General features: G+C 37.9%; 1 protein-coding gene across 5 annotated transcripts in view; it reads right to left on the reverse strand.

Annotated features, from left to right (window-relative positions):
• Positions 1–20,377, reverse strand: part of NKAIN3 (sodium/potassium transporting ATPase interacting 3) — a 521,250-nt gene that overhangs the window by 259,260 nt on the left and 241,613 nt on the right. For all 5 annotated transcript variants that reach the window (XM_074944316.1, XM_074944314.1, XM_074944313.1 and 2 more), the window contains exon 3: positions 18,687–18,767. In XM_074944316.1, coding sequence (XP_074800417.1) covers positions 18,687–18,767 — 81 coding nt within the window. The remainder of the gene's footprint in view (positions 1–18,686; positions 18,768–20,377) is intronic.

Genomic DNA, 20,377 nt, shown 5'->3' on the forward strand with positions numbered 1-20,377 from the left:
TTCACATACAACAATGGCTGAAATGGTTTTATTTTAGCTTGGCTTGATATTGGAAGAACAATTTGAGCATAAACGGTTTGGTAGTTCTGAATTTATGGGTATAGAAAGATTTTTCACATATAAACAGTAAGATTTCCTATTAGGTGTCTTTGTTCTGTCTGGTTTAGGCAGGTGGAGATATACAGGTAGAGTAAACTGATGTTAGAATCCATTACCATTTACCCCCTGCAGTTATTACATTACATGGTAAATGTTCATTTTAAAGGTGCTTTGTGTAGAAGTACATAATCTGATCTACACTTATATTACCACACCACAGCCTCATCTCCTCAGAATACCTCCCTACAGTAAAGATGTTGATAAAGTAAAAAAATGCTAAGTTGGGCAATCAAATGATAAAAAGTTTGCAAGGTTACATAGTGAGCTTGTGAAAATGCAGTGTGGACAATAATGCAGATTTTGGTGCATCATGTTTAATTAACAGAATGAGGCAATCACAAGCAATTAGAAAACTAAACAAAAGTAAAAAGAATAAAAGGGGAAAACATAATTTAGACCAAATTTACATATCATATTGATTGTGTTCTTAATCAGTATCAATAATAAGTTAAAAGTAATTTTCTATGCAACACATTTCCCTGAGTCCCTCTTGATTTTTGTGGTTTTCCACATTTTCTTGTTTTGTAAAAAATAAATAAATAATCTCTACCGCCGCTGTGGAAAGACCCACAATCAAAAGAGGAATCCTAGAATATCAGGGTTGGAAGGGACCTCAGGAGGTCATCTAGTCCAACCCCCTGCTCAAAGCAGGACCAATCCCCAACTAAATCATCCCGCCAGGGCTTTGTCAAGCCTGACCTTAAAAACCTCTAAGGAAGGAGATTCCACCACTTCCCTAGGTAACCCATTCCAGCGCTTCACCACCCTCCTAGTGAAAAAGTTTTTCCTAATATCCAACCTAAACCTCCCCCACTGCAATCTGAGACCATTACTCCTTATTCTGTCATCTGGTACCACTGAGAACAGTCTAGATCCATCCTCTTTGGAACCCCCTTTCAGGTAGTTGAAAGCAGCTATCAAATCCCCTCTCATTCTTCTCTTCTGCAGACTAAATAATCCCAGTTCCCTCAGCCTCTCCTCATAAATCATGTGCTCCAGCCCCCTAATCAGTTTGTGACTATACACAGGAAAGCTGAACCTCACTACACACAAAATGCTGTCTAATGTTCATATGAAAGGAAACATTCCTCCCTAATTTCCTTCAGTTATAGTTAGTGCCCTACCAAATTCAAGGTCCATTTTGGTCAATTTCACAGTCAGAGGATTTTAAAAATAGTAAGTGTCATGATTTCAGCTATTTAAACCTGAAATTTGACAGTGTTGTAATTGTAGGGGTCCTGACCCAAAAAGGAGTTGGGGTCACAAGGTTATTGTAGGGGGGGGGTTGCGGTACTGCGACCCTTACTTCTGCGCTGCTGCTGTCAGCAGTGCTGCCTTCAGAGGTGGGTGGCCAGAGATCAGCGGCTGCTGACCAGGAGCCCAGCTCTGAAGGCAGAGCCATCGCCAGCAGCAGTGCAGAAGGAAGGATGGCATGGTATGGTTTTGTCACCCTTACTTCTGTGCTGCTGCCTGCAGAGCTGGGCCCTCAGACAGCAGCCGCTACTCTCCAGCCACCCAGCTCTGAAGGCAGCAATGCAGAAGTACAGGTGGCATGGTATAGTATTGCCCCCATTACTTCTGCACTGCTGTTGGTGGGGTGCTACCTTCAGAGCTGGGCACCCGGCCACCAGTTGCTACTCTCTGGCCACCCACCTCTGAAGGCAGTGCAGAAATAAGGGTGGCAATACCACGATCCTCCTAAAATAACTTTGTGACCCTCTGCAACTCCCTTTTGGGTCAGGATCCCCAGTTTGTGAAACTCTGGTGTCCCCCGTGGAATTGGTAGAGTATAGGGTAAAAGCACACAAAAGATCGGGGGGGGGGGGGGACAACCAGATTTCACAGTACGTGACATTTTTCATGGCCACGAATTTGGTAGGGCCCTAGTTATAGTATCTTAAGTGTAATTTGTAAGACTTGCAGTAAAAAAAATCCAGACAGAATTGTGATTTTAAATTGATGTTTTTCCCTTAAGTCAAATGATAAATGGTTCCTGAGCTGAGAACATGTTTATTTCTAATGTAAGTGCAACAATTTAAATGCTAATTGACTTTGCAAAGGAAAAACAGATAGTCTTAACTGTACTTGTGATAACAGTACTGGAGGGAAAAAAAAAGATCTGATATCAAACCTTACCACTGAATATAGTTTAATTGACAGGCTAGCTCTGCTACCACAAGCCTTCAAATCAGCACTATTAATTAAGCATACGAAGGAAGAGTAAATGGCCTTCAAAGAGGCTTATCTGCTTTCTGGCCCACAAATGAGTACTTGCGATCTCTTCTTAATCAATACCAGGAAACTAATTGGAATTAATGCCAAACCTCACAGTACGCTGTGCCAGTCCTACTTTCTCCTTTAATTTACCTCACCTTTCAGGTTTTGATGTATTTTGTGGTTCTGGAACGACTAACTGGCACCTTTCATTACTTTCATCATTGACCAAAAATGTCTAAAAATGGCAGCATTTCCAAGACCATTGTTTGATACATTACAGGACTATTAACATCCTTCCTTATTACCCAATGGTGTCAGTGGTTTGAAGGCTGGGAAATTAACAAGCTTCACAAGTTCTCAGATACAAATGGAGACAATTAAAATGATATTTTTCAATCTCTTCCTGCTTTAGTGGTAATATGGCTGATGCCCAATATGTTTCTAGGAAGGACTTGAGGTGTTCTGTAGACCATTGTATGGTTTAAGGCCAGGTGTAACAGGTCTGAAGAATGCAGCCAGCAATAAAGCCATAGATTAAATGCAGATGTATGGATAATGAAAGTAATATTTAAAGCTTTATTATTTAAAAAATAGAATCACCAATTTGAATCAGAAATTAGAATGTTAAAATATTTCCTCACCAACGGGGTGATTTTAAGTACTCTGAGAATTCTATGCATTTCATTATATGAAAAAAATTTCCAGACATCTTTGAATGACACAAAAATGAAAGGTTTGTAAGAAAACCTCTGCAAATCACAGCACCAGTTTAAGCCCAGTCCTGCAATGAGCTGCGTGCAGGCACAGAGGTCCTCCATACAGAAAGCATTGTAGGATCAGAGTCTAAAAAGCAAGAGACCAATGCCACAGTTACTATATATTAATTTAACATTAAAGTTTAGCTTTGGATTTGGATAAAATAAGAACTGACTCAAATATTCTCCCAAAACTGGAACTAAAACTAAACCAAAAATGTTTTTAGGCTTGAAAACCTCTATTTCAAACCTTTGTGCTTTCAGTGTTTTCCTTTCGTGCTTCGCTGCACTTCTAGTATTAGAAGAAATAAGAATCAAAATAACTGAAGTACTAAAAGAAAGGTTGGTTTTTTTAGACTTCCAACCAAATTTCTAGACCAAAATGGTTCCGATACTTTGGGGTTAACCTTCAAATAAGTAAAACTGTTGGATGCTTACATCAACCTACTTATATCCATATAGTCTATTTTCATATGCCAAATCCCAGGAAATTCTCATGGTCACTCTGTGCTGTTGTGACAGTCATTATGGGCTCTTTGCAAGTTCCACTGAAATTATGGAAAGATTCCCATTGATTTCAATGTACTTTTGATCAAACTTTAAAACAAGATTTTAGATATGACCACATAACACTGAGCACATTCTATTTGGTAAATAGTTTACAGATGTGGGTTATGGGTAAATTTTCAAACCTGGGTGTTTAAAGTTAAGCACTGAAATAAAAGAGGTCTAATTTTCTGAGGTTTGGAGCACCATCAATTCCTACCAATGTCTACAGGGACTGTGAACAACCTGCAAAATCAAGCCACTATATATATTTTTTTAAGTTTCTTAAATATGGGATTAGATGTCTAACTTTCAGCACCCAAATTTGAATATTTTGACATATTTTACTATTTTATGAGCATTAAATTCCTTAATACAAAACTTCCACAGTATTTTCTAGTAATCTCCCCGAACACTGAACTAGCTTTCTTGCACAATGCAATGATTGATTTCTTGCACAGTGTGATGTTATTTTCGCTGTGGAGGGAAAATAAAGTGCAGGAATGGCTGTGGTAACAAATGGTAAAAAGCCATGCTATGAGGTGGAAAGGGGCTCCAGAGAGCAGTGCAAAGAGGCAGCCTCCTTACAGGGTTGGCTGTTTTGCTGGGATTCATGGGGTGCAGTGATCATTGGTCCTAGCTCTTCTATGACTCCACAGGCCATCCCTCACTGAGAGAAGCATTCATCAGGAACTCTGCTACTATGTCTTTTGACTTTTCCTGGGCCTTCTCTCCCCTCCAGAATTACACTATGACCCTTGATATTGACTTGGGCATGTCACCTACGGTAATTGTTTTGGTTTTGTTTCTTTCTTGGAAAACTTTAACATTAATTGTATGAATTTATTGTTGAATACATAAATTTATCTAGTAAACAAATATTTTAATATGATGTATTTGTAATGATACTGTATTACAATACTTACCTCTTTCTGTGGACTCCCTTGTATCATATAGTGTACAAAGGACGTTGAAGGCACAGGAAGGTTTTGATCAAGGTGATTAACACAGTAAGTCAAAAATCACAGCATCACATCCAATCCTCAAGTGTACACAATCAATCATTACATCCTCCCCAATCCTCAAGTGCACACAACCACCACATCCTACCCAATCTTCAAGTGCACACAACCCTTACCTGCTATCCAATCCTCGAGCACATACAATCTCCACCTTCTAGCCTATACTTATAGTAAAAATCCACAGGTCCTCCTACCACTCTCATCTTCATCTCAACATGAAACCACCAGCCCAGTGCTGTCCAGCCCATGACAATTTATGATGCTACTTCAGCAATTTTCCATAAAAGATTGGAAATTCCAAACCTGTGATATTAGGAATATGCCTTTATTGTTCATCAAAAACTTGTTTTCATTTTGAACCAATCCCAATGACCTATGCCTGCCAGAAGCTCATAATCAGTAGATGTCAAAAGTGACTTAAGATTTTCAAATCAGTTAATTGGTGATTGTGTGCTTTCCACAATACACCTAACACAAATCCATACATAGCAGAAAGGTGTTTACAAAGCAGGGTTTTCTGTTGAATCCCTTGTCCCATTACCTCTTTTCATGGGAACAGACAGAATTTTATTCTCCTCACATTTACTAGGAGCCAAAAATATATCGACCAAGGAAACAGAAAAGTATGACAAAAATACACCAATGATCTGTAGCTGAATACTTTAAATATGACAAATATGCCTTGACACACACAACAGCCACAAGTGACACTTGATTTATTGATTACATTCCACCATATTATGGCCCTCTGCAAGTTATTACAAATTATTATTGGATTCTCATTTCCAGGTTTATTGTTATATTTGAATTAAAAATTGGATGAAATATTTGAATAGCAAAATAAGCTTGTGTTTCAGGAAACTTTTTATTTTTAAATGAATTAACTTGTGGAGGTGAGAGGGTTGAGTTTTTTGAGGCAGATGATAAATGTATATAGAAGGTGATAATTTCTCCCCAAGAGCTAATACAGTACAAAATATACATTTATAACCTGAATGAGTTTAAATGAATCAGTTGCATCACTGAGGCACGTTTTGTCGTGATGCTTCCATCAAAGTCTACACTAAGTTTTAAACAATATATTTACATCTAAAGCGTAGGGAGTGGGCAGTGTGTGTGTGTGTGGGGGGGGTGAGCGTGGGCATCAGCAGGGCTTACATGGTTTCTTTGTTTTTGTTGCAGTGGCTTTGGGAGCTCAGTGTCCCTTTCAAGGCCTTTTGTTTTTAAGATGTCAGGCAACCAAGATGGGAACTCTGAGGTATTCACCTTGTGTTAGGGCAATTGGCTGTCAGCAAACAGCCCAGAAATTACTGCAGTTGGAAGAATTGTTAAAATAGGATATGTCTGCATATGTTGGGAGGATAAAAACTTTAATGCTAAATTTGAAACTTTAATTTGGAGGTATAAATTGTCTTTTACAGGTTCAACCTTCAAAATAGAGCTGTTATTACTGCTACTACTACCTTGCATATACATAGTGCCTTTCATCCAAGGATTTTTGACACTTTGGAAACATTAGTACATGAAACCTTCCATATGCGAGGCTTGGAAAAATGCCTTCACTTTGATTATGGCCATCAAAAATCCTTGATTCTGGAATGCAATATAGATAATGAAACATGGCATTACTCAGAGTATTTTCATAGATCAAGGATGTTGTACATATGATAGCAAAGAAAGAATTATATATGTGACAAATTCTGTGCTGATTTACACTCTGTGCAATGCCATTGAAGTCCATTTGATTTGACAAAAGAAGTTTATAACAGAGTTCATCAAAAGAGCTTGGGGCTTGTATTTAGGAGCCTTTTCTCCGAGATGAGAGGAAACCTTTTAAAGAAGGGATTGAGAGAAAGAGAGAGAGAAGGCAATGTATTGCCTCCTCAAATTTCATAGCAGTGCTCTTGTTATCAGGTCAGTAGCATATGGGCTTGTCAATAATGTACTGCCCAATCTCTTTCATGCTGTAGGTCTGCCTGGTAAAATAATTATTGCTGACCCAATTTAGAGCTGACTTTGACACTTCTGAAAAATCAAAAGCAGAGAAAAGATTTCACAGACCATTTGGAACTAGCTTGTGTATTATTGATTTTCTTATTTATGAAATAACCTAGGTAATACCAGACTAATGGATTAATATTAATCTCTATTCACTGACTTCTTCAGTTTGACTTCTGTGATGAAGTTATAGTATTTTCAGTTTGAGTCCCTGAAACTTAAGAGGGGAGATAAAAATAGTAATTTATGAAAGAGCCACCATTCCTCTCCCTTTTGAGAAAAAATAGGGGTTGAAGGAGATAAAAACAAACCATCAAAAATGAAAGCAGAGACTGGCCTGAAACAGACTGATTTAAAACATAAAGTCAATCCTGGAGCAGCTTTGGGTTAGAGTTTACCCTTGCTTTGCTTATGTCAGTGCTTAACCACAAAACAACATATATGTAGACATATTGCAGCCATGTTGGGATTCTTGGAAGATTGAATAACTCAAATTAGCACACAGCTGGGTGGCGCCATTTAGTTTCATTCCACCCACGAGATCTCATGACAGGAATTTTGTGCATTGTAATTAAAATGATGGCTTGTGACACATCAAGTTGTTGTGTGATCTTGTGGAGGCTGTTTCACCAAGGTACAGTAGTTAGAGAATACTGGTTTGACAATAAATCCATGTGTAAAGAAACTTAAGTGACAGCATTTAGTAAAGCATGACAAATGGTAGCCTTCTGTGTGTAGCTGTCTGAAAGATCTTTGTGGTAGATATTTAGATCTGATATCTTGATGACTGGAATTCGTTCACAAACCAAAGATCCACATTAAAGTAAAGAATGTGAGCAAAAAACCCCAAAGCACCACTGAGCCCAATGCCGCAGGAGAGAAAGGAAAATTATAGATAGATAGATAGATAGATAGATACACACACACACACACACACTATTCCCTTTGAAGCATACTGGCCTAGATGGACCATTGGTTTGACCTATTGGTATGACCGTTCATATGTTTTAAGCATCAGCTACAAGGACTGGATGAATGATGAAGCTAATGCATATTGAGACAGCCATCTGAAGCATTTATAATCAGAATTTCTGACATCTCTCATAAGAATGACATCTCTCAGACATATATTACTATGTTTATGAGATGTAAAATATCACCACAATACCTCTGCAACACATGAATGTCGACAAAGATCATGTAAAATTTCCCTTGAAAATGCTCATTTGAATGCATACATATTTTAGTTCCAGTAAGAGGTTTACATGCTGTGCTCTCCCAGCGCAGAAATATAGCTCTAACTCAGTTAAAAGGAGTCCTTCACTAAATTTTATAACCTCATTCCAAACTCTAGTTGTCAGGTAACAGCTTTTCAGAATAACAGTTTAAATCAAGAAAATGTTATGTGTTTAGTAACAGGTCTAATCTTTCCCGTAGATTGCTGCCTGTGGTTTTCAAAGACACAGTAAATTGCTGGCAATTGCCAATGTGCCTCACTGCAAGGATAACTTGAATTTTGCACATTTAACTAAACAGTCTTAAATTATTCATGCATATTGCTCAATGTTTAGGCAATTTTGCAAGTCATTGGTTTCAGGGTAGTCTGTAGTCTGCCTTTTATATTAGACTAAAATTTCTTCTCAAATGTAGGATTGATACTATATCCAGTAAGCAAAGATCTATAACACACTGAAGGATTCACTCATCATTCTTAAGATGCCAATTTTACTACAGAACCAGCAATTACAAGCAACAGCATAGGTTGGCTTTTGTTTAAAAGAAAAGTATTTTGACATTTAAGGAAACTTTAGGTACCAGGTATAATACCTCAGGGCCCTATCCAACAGCGTGGATACTTGGTCTTCGAGGGCACTCTAGCACCAATGACCTAATTTAAAACACTGAAATTGATGGAAAAAACTTTGACTTCAATAAGGATCAGGATCTAAGAGGCCAAAAATTGTAGCAGATAGACAAATACAGACAAAGTAAGCTACACAGCGCAGGCACAAAGAGAAGGACAGGCCCTGGTTCAGCTGAAGGGCATTGATTTGTGCATAAAAGATAAAATATCCAGACGTTGAGGACAACAGGGTGGAGCATCTCCCATCCTGTTCACTGATTGGGATTGTATGGTGGGGTCCATCCTTCACTAGAGGTTGGAGATTCTACCCATTTCATTGTTCTGTATGTGGAAGGATAGAGTGGGAGAGGTCTCCTGAATGATGAGAGGATTCTCTCTTCCCCCTCCATCTACCACTTCCTTTGGGAGTGGCGGGGGAGGGACAAGGAGTGGGGTGAGACTCTACAGAAAAATTGCCTCTTCCTTTGGTTCCTATCCTATTCTGAGCTCCCCTTCAGAGCCATAAATGGGAGAGTTCCATTTCAGCCTATGAGGGCCCTTTAAGACAATTCTGGATGAAAATTCTGTACAGTTCCCTGTGCAGCGCAAGACAGTATAATTTTGGAGGTGTGCAGTTGAATAACCGGGCAGTTCCTTAGCTGAGCCTTCCTATGTAAAGCTGATCTTGGCATCTGTGTGACGCTGCAGCTGGGTGTGTCCCTACCTGTATGTGTGCTTGAGGGGGCTTGAGAGCCTGTCACAGCAGTACAGTGTAAAGGCAGCCCAACCTGGTGGGTCAGGCAGGCTCAGTAGTACTCCAGTTCCAGGCGGCACCCCGAAGGGGGAGAAATCTGTCACAGGGTTTGAACCCCACACAGGCCCTGAAGGGGTTAATGTGGGCCTGAGAGGCCAATTAATGTATCTAGCAGTGAGTGAACCAGAGAGAGAGAGAGAGGCTTAACTGATGATGATGCAGCCCAGCTGAAGATGGGCAGGGTGGTGATCATAAAGCCAGGAAGTTTGTAGCAGAAAGAGGCTCGAAGGAAAAAAAAATCTTCTGTTATTCTCTAGGGGAATAGAAGGAGTAGGAAGCAGTCCAGGAAGGCAGCAAGGGGTCTGAAGGAGTAGATCTTGGCTGCTAGCTACAGGGACCCTGTGCTGGAAACCAGAGTAGAGGATGGACCTGGATTCCCCTATCAGAAACTAAGGAAAGTGGGGTGAAACCCCCTGAGGTAAGGGGTGTAAGGACCATAGAGCCCAAAGAAAGACAGAAGACCTGTTGTAATGTCATTGGACTATAGTTTGATTGGATTCTGTTCCGCCAGAAGGGATGGAGACTACCACAGCAATTAAGTGACCATCAGCAGGGAGCATGGCATGGGAAGAAAGCCTCTACACCATTCCTGGCCATGAAAAGGTGCTGCTGCATGAATCCACCTCTTTTACAACATGTCTAACTTTAAACATGTTAATAGCCCCATAACCACACGAGTAGTTCTGGTTAGATTAATGGGCCTACTCACATTTAAAGTTAGCCCTGTATCTTGCTGATGTGCAGCTATAGAGAAATGTAGGAGAAGTCTGTACTAGGACACAGTTAGGTAAAACGGATAATGTTAAAAATATTTTCCTTTAGTTTCAATCCAAAAACATTACACTGAAAATTATAAAAGGGCTCAGAAAGTTCTCAAAAGGCTTTCTTTCTTTTTAAGAGGGGAGCAGGTTTATTGTTTTTCCTGTTAACTTAAAACATCTCATCACTATGGCATTGATTGTTTAACATATTTAACAAAAGTTTATAACAATGTTTTCATATATCACTCTTGTTATGGCATATTCTGTTAATGTGTGTCTACTATATATATTTTGATTGTGACCCTAGTGGCTAGACCCTTCTCAACAGTTGTTAGAATTATAGAGTCCCTTTGGTGCATGTAACTAACTCTCAATGTTTTTCTACAGTAGTCATTACGAAAATGGTGGTGCAAATTAAGAACAAAGGAAATGCCCTGTTGGATCAGATCAGTGATCCATTGAGTATAATATCCTGCCCTTGACTATAGCCAGTGTCAGTAATAATGGAATAACCTTCTCACAGAGAAAGACTCTTCCTAATCTCGCCAGTTGGAGGTTGGTTTATGCCCTGAAGAATGTGGGTTTGTATCTCTCACAAAACTCTTGGGGTGAAATCTTCAGTGGTGTATTCAATGGGGTCAGGATTTCACTCGAGTGTGTGTGTGTTTATATCCTTAGGAATATAAATCTGTTACAGACCAGTCAATCAAACTAGAAAACAGGAAAAGTTACTCTTTAAGCACCTGTCTGTAATGCGTGGAACAAAAAACTTTGATGTTATGAGGGACTTAGTTTGGGAGACATATGTTGGATGGCTTCTGCAGCCAGTAGTAAAATATCATTAGAAAATCATCATCTGTAATTTTTAGAAACTCTAACACAAAAAGAGGTAATTCTATTTGGACCTCATTGTGATAGATAAAGATGAATTATTCACTGAACTGGAAGTTAGTGGTTAGCTACAAACCAACGATCATGACCTGATTACTTTCAATATGAGAGAGAGAGAGAGTACAGTCCTAACCAATAATGTATATAGTTGGTTCTTCAAAATTTTAGAAAATTAGCTATTTTGGGGAATTATGAGAAAAATTGACTTGGGGGGGGAAATTTAGAAAGAAAAATATAAATGAAAACTAGAAGCTCTTTATGAAGAGGTCATCATATAACCAAAAAGCCATGATTCAACAATAAAGAGAGAATGATTTTGGCTAAAACCCCTCCTGGTTCAGTGGTAAAGCAAAGGCATTTTTAAAGGAAATTTGTCACAAAATAAATTTTAGATATGGTATAGGCCAATTACTAGATGGAGATGATTAAATTGTTGATGATGATGCAGAAAAGGCAGAAGTGTTCAATAAATATTTCTGTTCTGTATCTGGAAAGAAACAGGATGATATACTTGTACTTTTCAGTCCCTTAGTAACTAAGGAGAATGTTAAACAACATTTGCTAGGGATTAACATTTTTAAACCCTCAGACCTGAGTAACTTGCACCCAAGAGTCCTAAAAGAGTTGGCTGAGGAGATCCCTGACCTGTTAATTTTTAATAATTTTGGACTAGTAGGAAAATTCCAGTGGATTGGAAGAGTGCTAGTGTGGTGCAACTATTCATAAAGGGTAAGTGGGCCAGTCTGACATCAAGCCAACACAAAATAATGGGAAAGCTGATACAGGATTCAGCCAATAAAGAAGTAAAGGATGAGAATATAATTAATGACGGTCAACATGGTTTTATGGAAAATAGGTCTTGTTAAAAAAACTGATTTCATTTTTGATGGGATCATAAAATTTGATTAAGGATAACTGGGTATATGCAATAGACCTTTGTAAGTCTTATTCCCACACAGAATTCTGATTAAAAATTAGCACTATACAATATCGATAAACCATACACTAAATAGATTGTGAACTGACAGATCCCAAAAATTAATAATCAATCAAGAGTCGTCATCATCAAATGAGTGTTTCTAGTGTGGTTCTGCAAGGATCAGTACCAGACCCGAAGCTGTCCAACATTTTCATCAAGGACCTGGAAGTATGTGTAGAGTCACTGCCGATAAACTTTGTGGATGACTCAAAGATTGGCAAAGAGGTAAATAATAGTGAGGACAAGGGAGTCATGCAGAGCAATCTGGATCACTTGGTAAATTGATGCCAATTAAACAAAATGTGTTTTTAATGCAACCAAATGCAGTGTTCTACATATGGGATCAAGGAATGCAGGCTATACCTAAAAAGGGGACGGGGGAACTGTATCCTTGAAAGCTGACTCTGAAAAGTATTTAGGTATCATAGCGGACAAGCAACTCAACAGGAGATCCTAATAAAATACTATGGCAAAAAGGGTTAGTGCAATCCTTAGAGTTACAAACAAGGGAGTAGTGAGGTGATTTCATCTGTACATACAGCATTTGTGAGACTGATACTGGGTGCAGTTGTAGTGACCGCATTTTTAAAGGATATTGAAAAACTTGATTAGGGTACAGAAAACATCCATAAAAATGATTTGCGGTCTGGAGAAAATGCCTTACAGTGAGACACTTAAAAAGCTCAGTCTGTTTAATTTATCAAATAGAAGATTGAGGAGACTTGATTACAGTTTAAGTACCTCCACAGGGAGAAAATACCAGATACTAAAGGGCTCTTTAATCTAGCAGAAAAAGTCATAACAAGAACCAATGGCGAGAAGCTAAAGCCTGACAAATTCAAATTAGAAATAAGGCACAAATTTGAACAGTGAGGGCCACTGGAACAAATTACAAAAGGAAGTGGTGAATTCTCCATCTCTTGATTTCTTCAAATTAAGACTGGATGGCTTTCTGCAGATATGGTTTAGCCAAACAAGCTATTGGGCTAAATACAGGGGTAAATGGGTGAAATTTAATGGCTGTGATACACAGGTGGTCAGACCTGATGATCTAATGGTTCTGTAATAGCCCTAAATTCTATGAATCTATAACTCTGGATGTTCTCCTTATCCATATAAATGTCCACTTTTTGAATCCTGCCAAGCTCTTAATCTCAGTGATACCATGTGACAGTGAGTTCTGATGGTGGTTTCAGTAAGAGTCTGTAGAATCCAACAAGATGAGACTTTCCTACCTCCTTCCTTTGCTACACAATTTGGGATTTTTTTTTAGGACCATTTAAATTATTCAAATACTATACAATTCTTGAACATTTCTGCCAAAAGCCGAAGGTAATGGTCATGTACACCAACAAATATCAGAACAGCTTAAAAATTTACATTAGCAAATCTATCCATGTGACCAGCTTTTTAAACTGTACTTGTCACAGTGGTATCTGAGAATCTGGCTAGCCAAATGAAGATGGGTCATATGGGATGTCAGTTTTAAAATTAAAAATCAAGGTGTTATAAAAGAAAATGAATTCTCTTTAAAGCAATATTGCAAAACTTAATGGCTTTAACTGTATGTAATCCTATGAGCCACTGTAAATGTCAGCTGAAAAAATATTAAATTCTGTTTTTTGCACCATCTGGAATTTATTCCCAATTAAGATCCTCAGCACTATGATTGTATCCGCTAAACACACCAATTAACATCAAAACGACATCTTCTGCAGTCTGAGTGGCATTTACTGGTGTTCTGTTTGTTCCACGTGATGTTTTTCAGAATGACCTTATGTTCAACTTGTACCACCAAAGGTTCAGCTAGTTGCAGGATTAACTCTCTTTCCAAGATTGAACAAATATTTCATAACTTAAATGGCACTGTAGTTTTATTGAAGTTCTGCAAAGTGGATCATCACAGATCAGACAGTAGGTATAGTTGAGTAGTTGTCTGATTATGCTACTTAACATCTAAAACACCAAAATAAAACCAAAAGACAGCTGCTTCTTCTGAAATAAAAGTGTATGGGCCTTGTGCTACTTGAATTTTACAATGATGTAACTCCATAGACATCAATGCAGTTACACTGGTGTAAAGCTAGAGCATATTCCTAGAAGATTAGAATTCTTCTATTCTATAATTACCTGTAATTTTTAAGAGTGCATGAGTTAAGTATTTCCTGCACAGGTAACAATGATTTCAGTGCATTTTAAAGTTAGTAGTATGAATTGTATTTATTCTCTTTTTGTGTTGAATAATGTAAACTACATATTAAAAAGACAATATACTTTTGCACAGCTACACAATTACAAACACACGATCCTTTGAACATGCGTCTAATTTTTTGCAGTAACAGTTACTGTACAGTAATCATAAAGCAATGCATGCAGCTTCTGTTGATGCATATACTACTGATGTTAACCGAACATTAGAAATTACTGTTTAACTACCACTGCAGGGCATACCATCATTGCACAGAATTTTTGATTAACGGTCCCTACTACCACCCAAGGCCAGACTCATTATTTTGAAGCTCTGAAATGTTTCTGCATGACATTCCTAACATAACTTAGCAGTAAATTGGATTCCAGGTTTATTGCCAAAGTAGTTAAAAAAATTCAAAAGGTTGGTGTTTGAAAAGAACATTAGGGAAAAATACTACATACAATTCACTTAGCATATTATTTCCCTTTATTGCGTAGCAGCAGCAGCAGGGGAAGAAGGGGACAATCTTCATAAAGAAGGGCATGCCAGAACTTTATTTTCTGGGAAAAATACAGTGTTAGACCTCTGCTGTAGGAAACGGTACAGCTATTATTAAGTATGTGGAATAAAAATAGACAACTGCCTTTAAATTTTTCACTTTTTTCCTTACTAAAGATGACTGAAATGAGAGAAAGAACTGCATCAGACAATGGATGAAAGTAAGGACTGGGCTTGACTCTAATCTCATTTATGATAGTATAGCTTCATTGAGTTCAGTGGTGTTACTCCTGATATACAAGTAAAGGAAGGCCCATTACTTGTAATAAAACAAACAATTCAGAAGCACATTTATCACTTTTGGAGTAATAAAGAGTGTAAGGTGGAAAAGGTTCTAAAGTTCCCAAGAACAAGAAAGTGAAAAGTACTCCTTTTATCCCATCCAATCCATGCAAATTGTGGTTTCATAGGGGTAGATTAGGAAGAGCCAATATTTACCTAATGCTGCAAACATACATTACTTTATGACTCACAGAAACCCCCAAAACAGGCTAGTGCTTGTAACCAAACCAATCAGCTTAGACCTGTGAGATCTGTGTTGCGTATAACACAGGAGATATTGGCAACTGATGGCATCAACTGAAGCAGATAGATAGTGGAAACGTAGAAGATGAGTAAATAGTGGGTATGCAGTTCCAGTCCCAGGAGAGATCCTAACCAAAAGCAACTGATATGAATCAGAGGTATATGGGAAGAAATGCTCAGCAGACTTGGCCATGAATGTATGTACCATGTCTAATAGCAAACACTATTATCACTATTATCACTATCAGCTCTGAAATGATGTTCTCACTGGTAGATGCGTTGTAAATTGGAATGATTATATTCAATTAAAAATACATCAGAGTAAAAAGAACAAATCATATCCATACCCAATGTATTACCCATTCAAGACTGAATTGTAACAGCAACAGTGCCCCACACCTAAGTGCATACATCTGAACACCAAATGGAATCCATCTTCATGCATACCTGATCCACGGTTGGTTGCCTGTGTTATATCAATACGAAATCCATATTACAAACGAGCCTTATATTGCATTAATCAAGTGTATTCCACTGGTGTCCACCATGCAGCCCATATTGGCACCAGTGTCCGCTATGGCCCCATGTGCATAGCAAAGGTGTAAGCTAAAGCTGCTGTGAGCTCCTTGGGTGAAATCTTGGCCCCACAGAAGTTAAAGGGAGTTTTGCTATTGACTTCAAAAGGGCCAGGATTCCACCTCTTTAACTGCTGCCATTTTAGGAGAGGGGGTAGGTTTTATTTTAATTCACTATTCTTGGATGTCGTCTCGGAATTTCACTCTGACCACAGATTAATTTTTTTATCAAAGACAGAAGACATTAGCACTACAATAGGCCTTTATAATAATTTCTCATTGTAAAATAGCACCTTTTTGTAAAACGTGCTCCCTTTTGGAGATTATTAGATATAATTTGCACCATTATAAAATGTGTGTCATGCACCAGATGGAATAACTGGGCTCCAGATGTAGTTTGGTTTTCATCAGGAGTGATCAGTCCATATTCCAATTCACACTGTTTTGTTTAGGAAATAACTTTAAAGCCCCATCCTTGTAGCTTTTGAAGTAAGTATTACATTAGTTCTCCTTTGGGAATTTAATTTCTATAGAGTCTTTAGCTCTTGTGGCACAGAGTACTATTTATTATAAAGGCCAGATCCTCAGCTGGTATAAACAATATAGTTCTATTGAAATCAATGTAGCTATGTCTTTATACACCAGCTGAGGATCTAGCCCATGAATGCATCTATAACTTTGTCTCTAACCTTCCACATAGCCACAGAACTGTCTGCAAATTTGGAAAGCTTTGATTGTTTTATCATTCTTTTTAGCATATGTGCAATGTGCCTCAGGTGGCACGTGACCAGGATTCATCACCGAATTTGGTCTGCTGGTTGAATCAGTAGCTTCCCCGGCCCAGGGCAGGTACTGACAGGGAGTGTGCCATGAGTGCTGAGCTCACTGGAGAATATGAATTCCCTCACTATATTAATTTACTGTATTGCAAACTTGGAGCCAGATATTGCTCGCATTGAAGTCCACTGTGAAACCCCAACTGACTGTAATAGGGAAAATATGTTCCACATCTCTTTGTTCTAAAACAACTTCTGAAATTCTAATAGTTCTAGACCATGATGTAAGAATTCTAACAGACATAGAAAGTTAGCCTAAGTAGCAAGAATTTAAAATAATATTTTTTTAAATCCTTTGAGTAGTAAAATTGTGATATTATTCCACTACACTGTGATTTATCATACACTGTTAGTAAGACCACCCAAAATTGGAGTACAATGGTGAAACTGAATGGCTAATGTTTTTAATTCACATATGCTGTTTTTAACACAGCCATCACTAAGGACCTGATCAAAAGGTCACTGAAGTCAATGGAAAGACTACTATTGATTTTGAGGAGCTAAGGATCAGACTTTAGAGTATTAAAATTCTTCGTAATATACTTTTGTTTTCTAGGCAATTGGTAAAAAGTAGCAGCGAAGGTCATCACACAACTGATATAAAAATAAACTTTTCTTAACTTGTGGTCACTTTAATGCTAAAGTCTAAGTAGTAAAGAAAAATTATATTGGTGATTTATTACCAGTCTATCATTCTTGTGGGATATTATGTGTGATGTCTATATTCATTTCATAGATTCATGGATTTTAAAGGATCAGTATCAACATCTAGTCTGACCTTTTGCATAGCATCAGCCCAGTAATTCGTGCATCAACCCCGAAACTCCTGGTTGAGCTGCAGCATCTCTTTTAGAAAGAAAGCATATTTGCAGATGGGAGAAGAATAGCTACAGCTTCTAATTTAAAAGTTTAATCAACAAACAAAGAGAAGCCCATCGCTGGATATACTGAAGCAAATTTTCAATGGATATCTTACTGCGTGATTAAATTACGTTTTCTTTGTTATAAAATGGACTTCACCAGATCTTTTGTTTGACAAATACTATGATGACTTTTCCTGATTAATAATAAAGGATCTAAACCACAAATGATCTCATGTTAGCCAGTTGAAGTTTGTACTTTTATAAGATAATAGTATGAATTCACAGCCATGTACTTAATATTGCCAAGTCTGAGAATGTTAGTAGCCACACTAATTCTAAGAATGTTTTTCCTTTGTGTTAATGGGTTACAGCATGAAAAAGTGTTCTAGATCATGTTCATATGAATATGGCAAATAAATTGATTTTGTTGAGTTTGTTATGCTAGGATGAAAATCAGAGGATGTTGTACAGAAGTCACTGTGGATACAATGTGGTTAACTATAAACCATATCAACATAAGTGCTACATGGTATGAAAGTAATATGTACATTGATGCTTCCAGCAAACACTTCTGCTCTAATCAGGACTTTGAAAAAGGACTCAGCAAACTAAAATACTGAGTACACAGTAAAGGGAAGCTTGACTCATATGTGCAAAAACGTCATCTTTTCTTGTGCAATTTTGTTTTACTGAATTAGAATTTTTACACTGAGACCAATTTGCTCAACAAGTTGTCGCATTAACCTTGTTAATCAATGTCTTTATCTGCTTCCAAACCAGCCCCAGAACATTCAGGACCATATTTCATGTACTAATTCAAAGCATCTGCTAAAGAGATATTGTATGTTTTTTTAACAAAATAACCGTCAACCTGATAAAGTGGATTCAGCAGCAAGCTTTACTTTAGAGAGACACAGATGTTCAGTTTACTTACATTTACTTATTTCCAACCTATGAATATTTACTACTACAGACAAGTTGATATACTGGAGTTCTAGCTAGAAAAAAAACAACCTTTGAAGCTCTGATTACATGTAAAAAGAGCACACTAATTTTTCTCCTGGATCTAGTAATTTAGAACACTCTAGCATTGTTGCTATCAAAGTACAATCATTTGCTCCCCCACAACCCTCAAGAATTATAAGGGACCTACCTTAGAAAGCCCGCCTACTTCCAAATAGAAGCAGATAATGAAAACATTCCAGGTGACCCAGAGGGCAGTCCACACCGTGTACTAGACAAAAAGTCAGATGACAGCAAAAAAGAAAGAAAAATAAAATGTGAAGATGGAAAGGCTTTATACTGAGCAGCTCAATACTTTTTTTTAGAAAATATATCAATAAATATAGTTATTCTAAGAACCAACAAACAGGGAGAGTCCAGAAACAGAGTTCTCCTGGCTCAAGTCCCCTAAGAACCATAACAAATTATAAATCCAATATTCTCTCCTGCTCTAAATACATACCAATAAAAATCAGATTTATGTTTATGATGTTAGACTAGCCTACTGATACCAGTTAATTCCAGAATGCTGACTTGATCACTGTTTTTTATGCATTTTTGACTCATGTGTATATCATTATTCAGCTCTGTTGCTGGAAATCCCAGAACTGTACAAAAAGAACAGGAGTACTTGTGGCACCTTAGAGACTAACAAATTTATTTGAGCATAAGCTTTCGTGGGCTAAAACCCACTTCATCAGATGCATGCAGTGGAAAATACAGTAGGAAGATATATATATATATATATACACACACACACATAGAGAACATGAAACAATGGGTGTTATACACACTATAACAAGAGTGATCAGTTAAGGTGAGCTATTACCAGCAGGAGAGAAAAAAACCTTTTGTAGTGATAATCAAGCTGGGTCATTTCCAGCAGTTTCCAAGAACGTGTGAGGAACAGTAGGTGGGAAAAACAAACATGGGGAAATAGTTTTACTTTGTGTAATGACACATCCACTCCCAGTCTTTATTCAAGCCTAATTTAATGGTGTCCAGTTTGTAAATTAATTCCAATTCAGCAGTCTCTCGTTGGAGTCTGTTTTTCAAGTGCTATACCCTGCTAAATGTTAAAAGGAAAGAAGTAGGAAAAAACCCACAAACAAACAAGAAGCCCCATTAGTCTGATGCATGGATTTGCAGTGTTTTTGAAGCCATGTTGGTCCCAGGATATTAGAGAGACAAGATAGGTGAGTTTGTATCTTTTATTGGAGCAACTTATATTGGAGAAAGGGACAAGCTTACCAGTCCCCAGACCTGAAGAAAAGCTCTGTGAAGCTCACAAACTTGTCCCTTCCACCAACAGAAATTGCTCCAATGAAAGATATGACCTTATCTATTGAGTTTCTCTGATATTTGGATGTCATTTGAAATCATCAGGCAGGTGAAATTAAAGCTGAGCTTACTCTCCATGAACTTTCTTCCAGTAAAAGGTATCTTAACAAGATGCTATGGTATATTTTCAACTGACCATGACAGACCAGTTTGTTTTTTGTTTTTTTCCTCATATTTGCTAAGCAGTAGACAGCAGAACAAATTCAGCACTGGCATGAACGGGTATAATTCCACTGAAATCAGTGGCACTGCACCAACTTACACCACAGTTCAATTTGGCATTGTGAATTTAAAGGTAGCAAGAAACTTAGGCGATGACCCTACAATGAGCTCTGGGGAGATGGACTTCTGAGGCTACATGGATCTCCTCTGGGGTCCCTGGCACTCCATGCTGGTGCAGGGATCTGCTCACACAGAGCACACTGCATGACTGGGAAATCAATTTGTTCATCCTAAGTATTTTTATTACTATCCAGATGCTGTTTACAATGGGAATGCACA

This window comes from Natator depressus, chromosome 2 (assembly GCF_965152275.1).
Source record: "Natator depressus isolate rNatDep1 chromosome 2, rNatDep2.hap1, whole genome shotgun sequence".
Classification (NCBI taxonomy): Eukaryota; Metazoa; Chordata; order Testudines; family Cheloniidae; genus Natator; species Natator depressus.